The following is a 16827-nucleotide window of genomic DNA, read 5'->3' as shown; positions in this document are numbered from 1 at the left end:
ATATATATGCTCATGATGTTTGCATATAAAAGCATATTTGCACAACGGAAGTCTCCCAAGATAATGCGCTACGATTCATTTATATTTCAGAAGCGTGGCTCCGCAGCTATATTTTCTGCTGAAGCTCAAAGCATCTGGCAAACCGTGTGTTCTCATCTGTGTCCACTTCACAAATTATTGTTTTTCACATTCATCCACTTCATTATCAGAGTTAATGGTGTGTCGATATTTATAGGAGCCACGGAGAAAAGTCCTATTGTTTTTATTTTATTTTTTGTGTGTGTCAACATCAGTCTAGAGGGCGATAAAACCAAAACATTGTGTGTCTGCTTTGTGGGTTTCACATCCCTGCAGGAACAGTTCAGAGCTATTTTATCTATCTGTTGATATATATATATATATATATATATATATATATATATATATATATATATATAGAGAGAGAGAGAGAGAGAGAGAGAGAGATATCGTACATGCCCTTAAAATGTATTTTACCTGAGATGTTCATAAATGTTCAGTGCTGAATAACAAAATATAACTGTGAAACCCTGTCAAATTTGAAATGTTGTGGAATTAAATGGTCCCACAGTCAGTGAATAATGTTGCCAATTATGTTGCAGTTTAGGATTTCAATCAGACAATCGGTGATCTGTAACAGATTAGAGTTTGTAAACAGCATCCGCCGCCGCCAATGTTTATTGTGAGAATCCATGAACAGTCCTAGAAGTGAGTTGGCGCCGCATCAAATGGCGGGTTTATGCTTTTGTTTGTTGTGCGTATGATGTTGCCATGAAGAGCGCTTCCTAAAATGGAGAAAAGAAATGCATTGCAGTGAAATGAGCGGCTGCTAGACTGGCTACCAGTGTGTTTCGAATCATTATACAGAATAAGACGTGCGATATTTCAATCGTAACAAGCATTTTTTTTATTAAAATATCATGCCCTTTAAGACTTTACTTCAAAGCAGACTGCCCCACTGCTGTTGGTCTCACCAGGCGGTATGATAGCTCATGCTAATCTCTATTACCCGTTGAGGAATCTTCAGATAACAAGGAGGTCTGGCACGTGGAGCCACGATGCTTCAGTGAAATGAAAGAGTGGTGGATAAAAAACAATGAATGGTGGTGATCTGAGACATTTCCAGCACTGGGAAAATCTGACATTTTTGTGTTCGTTCAATGATCAATATTTCTACAGTCAAGCAAATTTATTTTGGGATATTTAACCGAATGTGATAGTGTGTTAGCTTTCATATGAACCATTTCTAAAATCCATGTTTTAAGCAGTTGTTTCTACAAGATGGATGAGCAACAAGACTTTAGTCAGGGACTGTATGAATAAATGCAGAACTGTAATTCTGTCATTGGAGGGAAACAGTTTGTTCCGTATACAGTTTGGTCTCAGCCTCGGTCTTGGCCTGGCCTCCCTCATTGGTTGTGGTGTCAACTTGTGGCGGGGTCCTCAGAATCATGGTCTTGGGTTCGGCGGCTTTTACAACATCACTCGCAAACATTGTTTCACTTGTTCTTACTCTGCATGTTAAGCCTCAGTGTTTAAACAGTCATGTATTTTATGCTTTCTCTTATGCAGTATAACATGCCAAACCATGAAAAGCAAGTCAGTGTCACACTGAGCTTGCATTTTGCAACCCTGCATTTTTGACATGTTTGAGGAAAATATAAACATGTATACGCACAATATATTATTTAAAACAAAATATTTGTTTTATTTTTTTCAAAAATTCAAATGATTCCAACAGAAGTCAGACATTCTATTTTCGGAGTCTGAAAATAGAACAAATAAATAAATAAAGATACCCTTGAAAGTTGCAAGTCTTGTTATCCTGGAGATGCGATTCACCTCACTGCCCATCTTTCTGAAACAGAATACTGAGAGAAAACTTGGCTGGGACGAGGCAGAGCTCAGAGTTCATGAGCCAAAAGCTGAGGATACAAAGTACAAACAAGAGCAAGGCGGGTAATAAGGACCAAAGGTGAAGATCAGGGTCGCGTGTCAAGCAATGATGGAAAGCAAGGTTGCTACCTGGCCATCTGGCTGTGATGTGTAAGAATAAGATGAGAAGTGGAATAGCAGAAGAGAAAGAACTAAATAGATAATGGGGTCGGGTTTCTCTGGCTCCATTTTGCTGCTGTCTGAAGAAGGCGTACGGCTCGTGTCAGCGTCATGTCTTCCTTCCGCTTTTGCTTTCTGCGGCATGTTTACATGTCTTCATTTTGTTTTCCTGCATCCTAAGTCTTTATGTTGGAGCAATTTCCCTCCAAGACTTTCTCATCGACGTCCTTGCACAGGTTTTTCACTTCATCATTCTGTTGCTGTCAGCCCTCAGCTTACTCATCTTTTGGCCGTGTGAACGACTAAGGAGGTCAGACAGAAGTGAAAGCGTCTTAATGGCATCTGTCATGTGAAGACGTCAACCCTTTTGTCGTTTGCTTTTTAACCAAAAGCTGTAGCCTTCCCGCTCTCCTCTTTCCCTGCGTGCTGACATCGTTCACACTGTTTTCTGTCCTCATCAAATGTCAGCTCAAATTGTCTGAGCATCTTCGTCTGCTCCTCAGATCCGCCGACAGTGGAGCCGGTTTACATGGAGATGCGTCAAGGTCTGGGGCGGCCTGTGGTGATGACCTGCCGGGTGCTGCGAGCCCACCCATCACGTGTGCTGCGCTTTGAGTGGCTCCTGTCAAACCGGCTGCTCCACGCCGGAGCCTTTGACACTCAAAGAGACGAGACGGAGTACACCATCCGAAGCCTGAACCGAGACGGCTGGGGCGAGTACACATGTAATGTCATCAACGAGGCAGGAGCGGGGAAGTGCACCTTCCAGGTCACAGGTAAGACTGAGAAAAGCATCTCCCGAATATCCCAGCGCTGTAGCCACAAGCCAGCACATGAACCAATCTGCTCATGAAGTCTATTTGAAGCTACAATTTTCATTCCAATATGCGAGATTTCAGGCGTTCTTAACCAGCTCACTCACCTTTAAACCAGTTAACATCAGTAAGGCCTTTTTTTTAGCGTTCACCAACACTTATCACAGTAGAATGCAACTTTAATAGCGGAAAGTGGGGAGAAAAAGCTGGGCTAAGGAAGTCAGGAAATCGAGACATCCTCACTGTCATGGCGTAATGCAGTATACCAGTAGCATCCGTCTCACGACCTACTCGACTTACGTCCGCCTGTACTTACGACCACAGCCAGCAGATGCATTTTTTATTTTTTCAATGTCTAGCACCGCAGCACGTAGCAGCCCAGCAACGCGTACAACAGTTACGGCAGTATCCCAGCACCTCACTCTCACACAGCCATCTACCACTACAGTAGCACCTATAACCCTCGCGTTGGATATTTTGATATTCGACTTATGTCCAATCTGACTTACGACCGGGTGGTCGGAACCGATCCCAGTCGTAAGTCGGATGTTGCTTGTATTGACGTTTGGAATGGGGACCTTTGCATCCTAGACTGACCACAAAAGCGGTACATCTTGACACATATGTGTCGGTGCTTCATTGAATTACAAAAATGTTGTCATTCCCCTGTTTCGTTCAAGGCTAGTGCGATGCACATGAGGAAGAGAACTAGGGGAACATTGTGGGACGGGGGAGAAACAAAGTCCCCTATAGCGAGACAGGGATCACGTGTCGCAGAGTGTGAGGAGCAACATGCTATTTATCAACCCTTACGTAGCTCCCCTCTTTAGTGATGGTACTGAAAGTCACTGTGACTAAATTGTGTGGTTTTAAAATGGTGTTGACACATTCTATGTCAAATGAATGGAATGCCATCATATGACATACCCAACCCCATCCTCCATCCATCCTTTTTTTTCCGCTACTGCGGAAATCTGCCTTCGGCATCAGCGTAGGACACAAAAGACCACTTTCACAGCGTCACTATGTTACGCCATGATCATAAGGATAGGTTTAAGAAACTGGGCAAAAATGTCACCACTGCGGTCACAAAAATCAGCTTCAGTTTCTTATGCACTTTAGGCTATCAGGTGAAGCGTATTCTCTTCTCGAGCAAGTCCCTTTTTGGTCACTCCTGTCCTCATGTCCTCCTCTATCTCATCTCTGTCCCTGTCACTCCTCTCCATGTGTCCAAACCACCTGCGTCTGACCTCCTCAACTTATGTCCTTCCGAGTTACTCCCTAAGTTTCAAAGCCATGTCTTATATCAGGTCTTTCTCTCATCACGAGAGCTGCCTCTTTTGTCAGCACTCTCCTCTTCGCCTCCCTGATTGTCTTAAGGCAAAAATAAAATCATAAAAAAGATCAATAAATCTTATTGTTAAAAAGCACTGCGATGGTGGGGGGTCAGTGTGTCAGAGTTTGACTTGTTGAACATCACTGGCTGGGTTCTGTCAGTTTTAATTTGGGATTAAATTGTGTACGTGTGAGATAATAATAGAGCGTGCCCGAGTGCACCAAGATATTCATGTCAGCTAACCACCTAAGACGGACTGTAAACATCTGATGCCGTTGATGTAACAAGCATGTGCCGCAGTAAATACAGCGCCAGGAAGGTTACGTTTAGGTTCAACCTAAACATTGTTTCCTCTGTGCTTCACTCTTGCAAGATGCAAGAAGAAATGTTGACTGCACTATACATTGTATAGTATCAGAAGCAATGTTATATAGTGCAGAGAAGTGTAGGTTGTACAACTGCCCGATGTAATTACAATGTAATAGAGGTGATTCAAATTTTAAAAAAGTATGAATGTAGTCAAAGGTATTCCCTCCTGCAAGACATGCAAGGGGACTGTCATGCCATGGTGCAACCCTAACCCCAAACAATGTCTTTTGTTCAGGATACAGACACTTCTGCCTCACTCCTGGACACAAAAGTTTACTCAAGTATTGTGACTGACACCATAGGACTGAGAAGGTGTTAAACTGTATGTGCTGAATGCATTAAATTTAATGTTGCCTTAGTAGCATGATTGACAGGCAAAATCCTGCCCTGGCTGCAATGTCACCCAAAGTTCCATGAATATTTGAAACGCTGAGACTCAAAACAAAGAGTGAAGTGGACACAGTAAGGACGGCAGAAAGGCGCTGTCGTGGAGACTGTGAATCATCCAGATGTGTCTCCTGGATCACACCTCCATCGCTTGTTGTAAACCAGTCTTACTCATCGGAATGATGATCGTGATCGAGGGAGACACCAAGTTACATAGTTTGGTAATTGTAACTTAGGGAAAGTAATAAAATATACAAGCGCGGCATAATGAATTTATGCACCGGCTGTTGCTGTGACACATGTTGAGCTTTGTTATTTTTAGCCATCGAAATGAACATCTACCTTCATTTTTGATAAATACTGTCAGTGTCGTGGTGGATGGATCTGGAAAACCTGAATCTGGGACTTGAATCTGTTGTATCTATTGAGTGGTGTCACTGTTGACACTGGGACAGCCGAGAGACTCAGTCAGACCCGAACTGTTCGGAGTGATGAAAACAATACCAGAAACATCCTGTCTTCTTATGAAAGTTCCAGCTGCAAAATATCCTCACACACATCCTGCTCTGTGTCATTCTGGGATTCCACTTTCCATTTGATGGACAACTCATTTGCAGAGAAGAAGGAAAAAAAGCTTGTCAATCTCAAAGAGTACCACACATCAGTCAACTTAATTCTCCTTCTGTCCAAAGACAAACTTGCTCAATCTGAGATTAAAGCGATTTTCTTCCACTGCTGCTGCCTTTTTCCCCCTCCTCCTTAAAGAACCAAGTGTCCATCTCAACAGTTGTGACAGGACAGAATGAGTTTGGCTGTAAAAACTCTGGGCCATGTTTAAATCTCCCAAACGTGTTTGTGAAGACAGCTGCTGTGGGTACCTCGCTCCGGCATTTGTCACACGGAACCTGCACATCTGCCATTCACTCACTCAAATCTTACATTCTCATTGTTTCTCAGCTCCATACAGCCACTTGGACACGTTCCTATATTCCTCATCCGCATCAATTCTTTGTCAGTATTCCTCCTGAATCTGTCCTCGGAGCTACCTCCAGACATAAACAGTCCCCTGAAGCCATTCCTTTTGTCTCAGAAAGGCCAAAGATTCAACCTGCTACAGCTCTCACGTCCATATTTCTTCCCTTTGTTCCCCTCCATCATCTATCCTTTCTTCCCTTCTCTCTTTCCTCCCACCCAGTGCTCCAGATTTCCACCATCTGGCCGCGCTCATTGCCAAAGGTATAGCAGCGCTTTTCAAAACTCAGTGTTCACAAAATCTACTTCAGACTCTTCCAACAGACATAAAATCCACAGTGGTCCATTCCAGCAGCTCATCTTTCAAATGCCCAGTCAGTCGCCAGCAGAATATAAAGGTGACTTCGAAAGTGGCTCCTATATTCTCGAGTCTAGTCAAAGAAATGTTCTGTTCTGATTTCATCTGAAGTAGTAGTGGTGGTAGTACATCAACAAGTACATCATACGTCAGAGCTGAACTGCTGATACATGACTATAATTTACTGGGGAACAGACAGAAAATAACTTCCAGGCCAAATTTGATCTATTAAAAATAGCTGGAAAAAAGAAAGACTCATACAAAGTGGCATCATAAACAGTGTGTAATAAATAAAGACGGTGATTTGGACAAGTCTAGCCAAGGAAAACTATAGAAATGTAACTATAGAAAGGCACTCCAGAGAGTGAATACTTCCGCCAAGCCATTCTTTTCTATTCTCTTCCATTCTTTAAATTCAATAGTATATTCAGACAGCAGGTGGCAGTACCATAGGGAGCTAAAACAACGAACAAAGACCCGACACATAGAAGATGTACAGCCATTACAAAATACTATTTTTAAATTTTTTTCTTTTTCAGTAATCACATCTGACATAGTCACAGAGTAGCTTGGCATAAAAAAAAAATGTTTTTGCGGCATCACAATATCAACTTCTGAAGTGTAAATCATATTTCTGAAGCAAAGCAGCACTAGAAATTCTGCTTTTTTTCTTGTCCAAGGAATCCGTAAAACTTAAATTTGACCAATTATTCCTACAAAGTAATGAGGAATTGTTTGCAATGTGTTTGTCCAGAATTGGATACGAAATTGGTTCCGATGCACACTTTACTCACACTTGCGTTCAGATTTCAGTGAAACAATATTTGCTATTTTTAAAAGGAAATGGATACTTCTTTCAAATGTAATTGTATGGTAAGTCCACCTTTCATTTTGCTGTCACTGCAGATGACTCTGAGGACATGGAGAATCATAAGGAGGCGCCTCAAACCATTTCAAACAAATCTTGTTTCACTGTGTGTTTCTGTCTTTGTCATCAATATAGGACACACAAGTCCACTTTATTAATGTCAATACAAGTAACATCCAACTTACGACCTGCACAACTTGTGTCCCCCCATACTTACAACAACGGCCAGCAGATTTTTTTATTTATTTTTTTTATTCAATGTCTGGCACCGCAGCACGTAGCAGCCAGTCGGCATTGCGTACGACAGTTACGGCAGTATCCCAGCACCTCGCTCTCACACAGCCATCTACCACTACAGTCGTACCTATAACCTTCGCGTCAGCTATTTTGAAAGGCATTCGATTTACGTCCAGTCTGACTTACAACCGGTTGGTCGGAACCGATTCTGGTCATAAGCCGGATCTTACTAGTCACGTGTATGTCAAGGCATGTCGAACCATTCCAGGCTATTATACTCGCCCTGTGAACCGACATGATGCAAACATGGAAATGTGTTCATTTGGAATATAGTAATACACATCACAGTAGCAGGTACATATGTCTGCCTGGATATCCCTTAAGATCGGGCACTTACTTCATGAAAATCCATTTCATTTCATTCGCCAAATGTGAGCTGACAAGTTCATTAAATATTTAAAACCGATTTTCTGTTTGTCTATACTACAGGACATACTCCCCTTCCTCTCTGCTCCTGACGTTTTATTGAGCCGCTGTGAGTAATATCCTTAGTTTTGGCCCGGAAAACGAAAGTGTGTTCGATCGGGCTCAACGGATCAGCCTACCAATCAAAGCATAAGCGTTTCCAAGCCAACAGACACGCAGACATGGTGAAATATGAACGCTGTCACATCAGAATCATCGTGTGCCTGGGGACGTTATGTGCATGTGCATGGATGCTTATGTGCCATGGGGACATCTGTGGAAACAGCCAGTTGGCAGTATGTTGAAGTTGGCCATGGGATTTGTCAAGGGAGAGAGCCCTCGGAGGGATGCAATGTGTACCAAAGGGTTTTGGTTCAAGCTGTTTTTCACGCCGCTGCCAACGTCGCGCAGCCAGAAAAAGGAATATCTCTTTATCTTTTATTTCCCTGCTTTATCTCAGTCAATTGCGTTAATTGATTTAAGCACAAGTCACTTTACTTTCTGTCCTGAGGCTGGATGGAACAACAACAGACGGATGCACAGACATTAACACATATGCATAGTTAGCTGTCTGCCGCACTTGTGTTTTTGTTGTTGTTTGTCGTAAAAATGACAGACCAATTCTCAAATTGAATCAAAGTCATTCATACATACACTTGCCACAAAATTGCTTTGCGTAATAAGGCAACCGGTTCTCACTCCAAAGGCCTCAAAACGCAACTGTCTTCAAGTGTTGACGATAAAGTCAGCCCTCTGTGTTCCATGTTGATGCATAGATGTTTCAGTGGAACCGTAGAAGCAGCCGTGACCTTAGTGGGGGTTTATATACAAGGTGCCAAAAGAAATACACTCAGCGAAAGGAGAGCATTCGATGGATAACCCCAACGTTTGAGGCGGAAGGCTGACGTCGGCGTCGCTTTGCGACGCAAAAGTCCACTTAAAATAGCAGCTGTTGGGACGCCTTGACAGTGGTGTGTTGACAGACTACAAAGGTTTTTATGTTGAGGTTTGTTGTTGTTGTTGTTGTTTTTTTTTTTCCAAGCTGTGGAGCATTACAAAAACATTAGCTTTGGGAGGCATTTGCCAGTGCCAAATCAATGTTCAAAACCAGCCAAATTATGGATTTATAAGTGAATAAATATGTTTTATATGTTTATCTGTTTCTGTGAGATGAGAATGGGTTTATATCATTCATCTAAACAAGGAGCATTATTAAGAAAACAATAAGCTACGTTTCTAAAATAGAATGTTTCGACATTCTTTGGTGAATTTAATGAAAAAAAGCAATAAGAACGTTATATTGTGCCTGTTTAAAAGTTATTATTATGCGATTATTGAGAGGGCAGTGTGCCATGAGTTGACATCCAGAATGGCATTTATGTTCACTTCTTTAACAAACTCCTGAAAAATGTTTGTTTCTTCACCTCCTGCCCAAACATATCTGACTTTATCGTCCGATGCCACATACGTAAATGTATGATGTGATATTGGGTCCAAAGATCCAGTTTCCACTCAAAAATCGATCGATATGCAGACAAACCTAGTGTAAATGGTGTTTCCATTCGTGTTTATTTTCGCTCTTTGTGAAAATTCAAATCAGTACAATGTCTTTTACTACTGCAAAACCCAGCTGTCAGAGGAGAGGAAGCGGAAAAGTCCGGTGTCGGGTTGCAGGACACACTCATGCTCATCACATCTATGACACAGTGTGAGTCATCAAAGATTTCTCAGGTTCAGACGGTAAAAAAAAAATCTCGGCTGCCAAGGCAAGGAGCAACTTGCTCACAGCTATCATTCTCCTTTCTGACAACTGTACTTCATTTGAGGACTATACATAGTTTACAAACAAGCAGAAACCGCCCCCATGAAAAGAAAAACGTGATTATTTTTGTGTTTTTTTTTAAGGATGTAAAGTGGGTCAAGCACCCTGACTTCAGCACTTTAGCGCAGCCTAGTTCGGGCTTTTAAATTCCTCCATTAGAATGCAAGCTGTCTCCTAAATTGAACTTCCTCCCACAAGAAGAAGATTTGAAAGTCTTCCCTGAGCTCAAAGAAGCACTGGTAGGTTTATGCTGTAGGTAGTATGACTGGCATTGGCAGGTAAAAAAAAGAACAAAATGAATAACATTATCTGAGATCACACTGAAAGCCTGTCAGACTTAATCTATTCTGAATTGCTACTTCCAACTTTTTATGACTCATTTTATTGTAGACTTTTTCAGAACAAGACGTGCTTTTCAAAGAAGCTAAACATACAACCTAAAGCTGACGGACACATACTAGATGATCATTTGAGCTCATTTCCAACTGCTTTAAGACAAAAAAAAATAAATTAAATAGAAACACCAGAACATTGAAGTCTTAATCCATGAAGATACATGTGTCTTTAATGCATTTCCTGCTGAGACGTGACTTATTCATGTGGCCGAGATGAGTTTTTCTGGTCCAGCTGTTGTACGTGGGGACATCTGCGCTTTCCACACCAACAAAACCGCTGTCATCAGCATCCTTACATGAGCAAAGACAAATGCCTAAAATGTACTGGATGTAAATGTTATCTTACTTTTCAGTAACACCGGCATCATAGTATATAGAATAAAATAGATCAGAATTTTCATAATAATGTACTGTAATGTGTTGCAAGGTTGGCACACCATATATATATATATATATATATAATTTTATTTATTTATTTATTTGTCTTTTGAACCCATATAACGTGTGGATTTGTGGATGTAAATTCACTACAGTGCAAACTCATGTTTCCCTTCCAGTGGTGATTGTGGCAGTGAACATAATTCGGTTTGCAAAACTTTAAATGTGTATATGGTGTTCATAAAGCAGCCTTTACTTTTACTCCTACTATAGAGAGCTTGCTCACAAAGGCCCTGGTTTCACCAATAGCAAAGTCCTTTAGAGGGCTCCGCATGTACGAACGGAACTGGAGATACATCCAGGTAACTAATATTTTCCACTGAAAGCAAAGGCAAGACCTCTCCAAAAACACGTGGGACTCGCAGCATCACCCGTGGAAGTTTTTTTTTTTCCTTCTCACGCAGATGTATGGAAAATATACTACCGTAAATTCCGGACTATATAGCGCACCGGAATATTAGCTGCACCCACGACAATTTCTGAAGGAAAATAGATCTTCTGTTCATTCATAAGCCGCGCTGGTCTATAAACCGTGGGTGCAGTGGTGCTGTCTGTGCCGTAGAAAGGTCAGTGGTGCACCTGGCATAAAAATGCATGAGGATCATTTCTAAACCAGTTTGGAAAAAAGGGTCCAGCATGGAGATTGAATGAGCAGAACTTGAATTGTGAACTTGTGAACTTCAAAATGTGCTGTGTTTGCTCGCGTGTGGAAAGTCTCAACACCAGTTTCAGCTCAGACGGTTTCAGCTGCTGCTGCTCGACTCCGTTCCTTCAGGAGATCGGCTCTGGTGGCGGAGCTGTGGATACGCGGACAAAAACAGCGCATTTTGAGCACTTTAAGGTCAATAAAACGGTGATTTCATCGGTTTGATGTGTTGAGGCTCAGTATTTGCCAACATTACATTCTTTAGCTTGGAAAAATCCATACATTAGCTGTGTCGTTGTCGTGTCGCAGCCATGGGTGAGTCGTATCATACAAGCTGTCACGACTTTTCACCTCCACGATACATATTTCCTCGTCCATGTTGACGCATAGTAACAGACATGATGTCAGATATGTAGTAATGTTGATGTTTCCAAGTTAAATAGGTCTGTAACTTTGAAATGTTCCTGCATCTTTGCTGAGTTAATTCCATTACGACTCACTGTACTCTGAATTGACCGGGAACATGAAGCGGTCAGTGACAAAAATAGAACCGCTGTAAGTGAAGTGCCACACGGCCATAGCGGTTCTGGGACACTCCACTCTCCCGGTCATTGACTACAATCATTTCAGATGTCATGGCTCAGCTCAGTTGCTCGAGACAGAATAGTGTTTTCCAGCATACCACAGCTGTCACCTAAAATCTAGTTTTTTAGACGTGTAGCTCTGTCTGCCATGGAGCAAGTTCAAAATCTAAAAAAATCTAGATTCAGAGTCAAGATGGCACCTTGGTAAAATCCTCCTCTGCGTATTAAACTTCACTGTTTTCCCCTTTATTAATAAATAAACAAACAAAGAAATATATAAACAGCTTCAATGAAATGTATTTTTTACAACTCTTCGCATTTGAATCTTCACCATCTGAAGCTGAACACTCGATCGGATAGAGTTTTTTTCAACTGCATTTTTCAATTTCTTGAAAATCGGTTTACAGTTTGTAGTGAAAAATAACAGAAAAGAATGAAACTGGGAAGGTTTTGTTTGAAATAGGTTGACAGTAAAATAACCTGTGACGTCTTTGAGCAGAAGAGTGAGGCTTTCATTCAGAATTCAGTCAACATTTCTGATATAAAACAAGCTTTTTTTTTTAATATAAACATAGATCAGTGAGTACTTCAGATGTAGCATGAATGAACATAGAAAATAGACTTTAAGGGCTGGTGTTTTTCAGTGGCACTAAATAGACAAAGCTTATTTATAGTTCCCTGATTTTAATGGAAAAACGTGAGTTTGCTGCCTCTGCAACTGAGTGGCTTAATTCATTTTGCACATTGCGACATTCAAAAGATCCATAAAGTACAGGAGGTAAATATATCTCCTCTCGTGAGTGAGTCATTCCAAGGCTTGAAAGAAAAATTGCTTTTAACACTTGTGATCTGTAGTAGGCGTCTCTCTGCATCACAAGCCTGCAGCGGGGAAGCGAGCGCGTAGTTGCCGTTTTATGATTCTCGCTGATAATTATGAGAATTGATCAGACCAGTCAGTTGCTAAGTGGTGACGACTGATCTTGTTTTATCCTCCGACGCATGCTGCTTTATAATCTGGATCTACTTTGAATGAGTTTTACCCGAAGTGCGGGTGCGTCTTCAGCATCAGAGGAATCTCATGAAGAACACGGTGGTGTCGCAGAAATGATGAAGCATCTAAGTCAAAGAGAATATTCTCTCAAAAAGAATATCAAAACCTGAAGGTCAGGAAATGTTTAGTTAGCACTTGGCAATGGGAAAAGACAGTCAGTAGCAATTCTCTGGAGGTTACCACCTCTGAATTGAGGGGTCTCAAACTGCACCCCTCCCCAGGAGATGCTGTATAAGTGAATCCCGATGGTTGACATCAGCACTACACCATGCTGATGCCTCACTGATACATTTGTTGCCATTTCAGAAGCCTCTAGATAGCACTCTGTGCTCTGCAAGAAGCCAAAACCTTCTAAACCAAGGGCGCCCTCTACGGATCTCTGAAAATGAGGTCTGTGTCCCATGAAACCTCAACATACATAGCCCTCCATGCACTCCTGTGTTGTACAAAGTATCAAAAATATATATTTTTTTACTGTCCAGTACTACCAAATTCCAATACAAATAATGTCGCAAAAACATGATTTTGAAAATACACTTACATGGCATCCACACACAGAGAAAACCTGCGAGTATTGCAACCATATAGTCCTGCAATGCACGCTGGGATGTCGCAAGACTAGGATGCGAATGAACCAAAACACCATAGTCAAGCTTATTTATTTGTCTTGTGCTCGTGATTTGTAGACGTCTTTGATGTGTATTGTGTATCTCCAATGCCTTGGGTATGTGTCTTTATTGGCATTGGTTGCTGTGACACGTTGAATTTCCCTTACTGCGCGACTCATAAAGGACGTCAAATGAGCAACAGTGTGCAGCAAACGCAGTCACAAATCGTGTTGTTTTCTTCGACACCACATGATCATGTTGACACTCAACTTGCTTCCAACACCGCTGACTCAGCTCTTGGTCTTGGGTCACCGTCTTGGGTCCCTGTACGGGGCTTAACTCAAAGGGGTCTCAAGGCTCCATCCTTGTGCCTCAACTTTGATCAGACTTCTTTCAAATCCCTTCTAATAAAGTTGCTGGTTTTATTGCTCTTTCCTTACTTTGAATATTGTCTACTCGGTTGTATCTAAACTACTGTGTTGAGCATGGTGACATAGCTACATTTCTGATTTCTTTCAAACTGTCTGCTTATGTGACTTCGTATTTTTCACAGGCCCTATATTACATTTTTTCCAGCCCGTCACATGACACTATAAGTCCTCTTGATGATGGAAACATATCCTCTAGTACAAGAAATATTTCCCGCAAACAGATAACTGCTGCACAAACTGTTTGTCTTTACCCGACAACAGTGTTTTTTTTTTCAGTCTCTGTGCTTCATCAGACTGATGAAAATCTCTCTGCCAAAAGCTCAACTCCACAAACACAATCTCATCAGCGTGAGCTGCATCTTTTTTTTCCTCCGTATTCCATCAAAACTAACACTATTACCAAATTACATTTGTCTTTTTCTCATCTGCATTGTTAGTATTGACTGCGCTGTGATGGGATGTGCAGCCGTGACTCAAACCCAACTGAGTTTGTGATAACAAATGAACGTGTCAGCCACTGCACCGCTGAGGCTTATTGATGTAGTTTAATAGCTTTCGGACAAATAATGGAACTCTATGACACAGATGAGTAATCTATACTAGCCTTTGGATACACACTAAATACTAGCTTTTATGAGTTTGCAGTTGAAGGAGCTAGAGGAGAAGAGAAATAAATGCGAGTAACTCCACTAACTTAATAGGTTATTTCAAATCCAAAAAGAGTAGGAAGCACTTACCTGGATTGAAGTTGCTTTGACAAAATGGACTTAAGAACTGAATTGTTTTGTTTTTGGGGTCTTTTTTCAGTGGGACTAAATAAAAAGTCCTGTACCGGGAGGTTTACTGACACATCTTCAGTTGATCCTGAATCGTTCCTCTTTGTGGGTGGTTCATGAGTTTATCAGTCACCCATCCATCTTTCCATAGATCACTCAGATAGTCAAGGCACAAACCAAACACAACATGTCATCGCGGTGAATTATTATTCCTCCAGTCAGGTCCCTCTGCAAACATTCTCCATCTTGGTTTAAATGTGTGATGCCGATTCATACTCGGGCTGTCAGGAGTCAGACTGTGACAAGAAAGCGCAGGTCTTGAAAGATGTATTCAGTCTGTGAAGACAAATCTCAAAAGCAAATCCATACAAGTTCAAGTAAAGCAGTTCCTGCTTTTTCTCCCATCAAGTCAGAAGATTCCACCACAAGGTGCACTGTGAAAGACCTGCACAATCTGGACACGTAAATACATGAGGAGTAAATCCTCGTAGTCCAAGTATTTTACAGCAGACATCTGGTGGCCTCTGAAAATCTGGGCACTGTTTCATGAAACCTCATCTACCCTTCACTTGTAAATACACACGTCTTGATAAAAACTTTGGGCCGTAGCTTTGAATAGAAACAGAACACTCTATAGAACAGCCACCATTTTCATCATGCTAGTACGTAACATTGGGACTCACGGTGATCGAAGATATATGACCATCGTAAGTACATGTGAATGTTACCAACATTGGGTTCATACATAGTGGTGGATTTATGGATGTAAACTTGCCTTAAATCCAGTGGAGATTAGTCAATAGGGGGCGCTGGAGTACTCTTTTGTGCTTCATTGTACATCATAAATCCATACGATACATTTTTTTAAAGACCATTTTGTTCATTATTTTTGGATAGTTATCATTTATCATAACTGTTTTGACTAACACCTACCTACAGCTTCCTTTTCATTACATTCTGCTCATGGTGTACTGGAAAAACTGCTCAGTCAATCCCAGATATGAAATGGTTAAATAGCACCAGAAACGCATTCAACCTGCACCTGAGAATCTGTTGAGTGGGGACCCTTTACTGCAGTGACCCAGGTTTCGCAACAGACACAGTTTGTACAGCTGCCATGGCCACTTTACATCCCATCAGTATCCATTGAGCTGTTGACCTCTGAGATCATTTTGGGGTGGCGTGGTTTGACATTTCACATGTCCTTGAAGGGCGTCCATATAGAGCTGCACCGCAAACAATGAGGTACCTCAAAGGGCATGAAGAGGACAGCTGTAACTAGTGAGGGTGTGTATCATAAGCTCAGGTGGAGAAGGCTGCGGCGACCTCTGATGGGAAATGAGGAAAAGCAATGAAGAAGGCTGAGGCACGTACTTCTAGACACAGCTGCAGTGAACCCAATGTTATCACAGACGTCAACTCAAAAGCTCCAGGGTCAAGCAAAAAGTGCCAAAAATAAAAAGTTATTCAGATGAAAGGCAGTGTCGGTGATGTGCCAAAAAATCTGTGCTTTTGTTAGTTCAGCAGCAAAAACTCCTTTTTAAATCTGTGGACGGAAGGGCAACGACAGAATAGAAGGAGAGAGCTTTTAAATCTATGTTCAGCTTTGAAATGGTAAATGAATATATGAGTCGCTCAGTTGATGTGAAGTCGCCAGTCTGCTTGAGGAATGAGTTGATACTGTAGTCTGACTCACTGGACTCACTTCTTATGGCGGGTCAGGTAAGCAGATGGAGTGCTAATGTATTTATTTATTTATTTCATATGGCATCTGTGAGTCGGCTGCATATTTTAAGATGATTGAAGGAAGTTAGTTCCTGTTTGCTTTTTTTTTTCTTTACATCAAAATTGAAGACTTGAATTCTGCAGGAATTGCTCTCGGTCCTTTGATCTTTTGCAATGACTGAAATTAATTTTAGCATAACTCACCGAGACTCCCATGCTGTGGTTTTTTTCGTAAACTCTGATCCTCTTTTCTTTTTTGAAGAGCTATTATCATATTCTTTAGTTTTTGTCTTTCAGCCTTTCATTATTTATTGAATCAGTCTTTTAACTTTAAAGACCATATTGTGATGTCTGTGTGTTTGCGCTTAGTACAAAGTGACTAGAGAGGACTGTTCTCTCTCACCTTTGTCATATAGACTGGTAGATGAGGTATCATGAAACAGTATTGCAGTGTGGAGCAAACAGTGTCCT

At 41.4% G+C, this 16827-nt stretch overlaps 1 protein-coding gene across 5 annotated transcripts in view; it reads left to right on the top strand.

Annotated features, from left to right (window-relative positions):
- The window catches only part of LOC128746608 (MAM domain-containing glycosylphosphatidylinositol anchor protein 2-like), a 199944-nt gene that overhangs the window by 136699 nt on the left and 46418 nt on the right, over window positions 1-16827 (top strand). For all 5 annotated transcript variants that reach the window (XM_053843781.1, XM_053843779.1, XM_053843778.1 and 2 more), the window contains exon 10: window positions 2577-2849. In XM_053843781.1, the coding sequence (XP_053699756.1) occupies window positions 2577-2849 (273 nt within the window). The remainder of the gene's footprint in view (window positions 1-2576; window positions 2850-16827) is intronic.

Source organism: Synchiropus splendidus, chromosome 15 (assembly GCF_027744825.2).
Source record: "Synchiropus splendidus isolate RoL2022-P1 chromosome 15, RoL_Sspl_1.0, whole genome shotgun sequence".
In the NCBI taxonomy this organism is placed as follows: Eukaryota; Metazoa; Chordata; class Actinopteri; order Syngnathiformes; family Callionymidae; genus Synchiropus; species Synchiropus splendidus.
The sequence above is the reverse complement of the archived record's forward strand: the minus strand, read 5'-3'. Positions and strand labels throughout refer to the sequence as shown.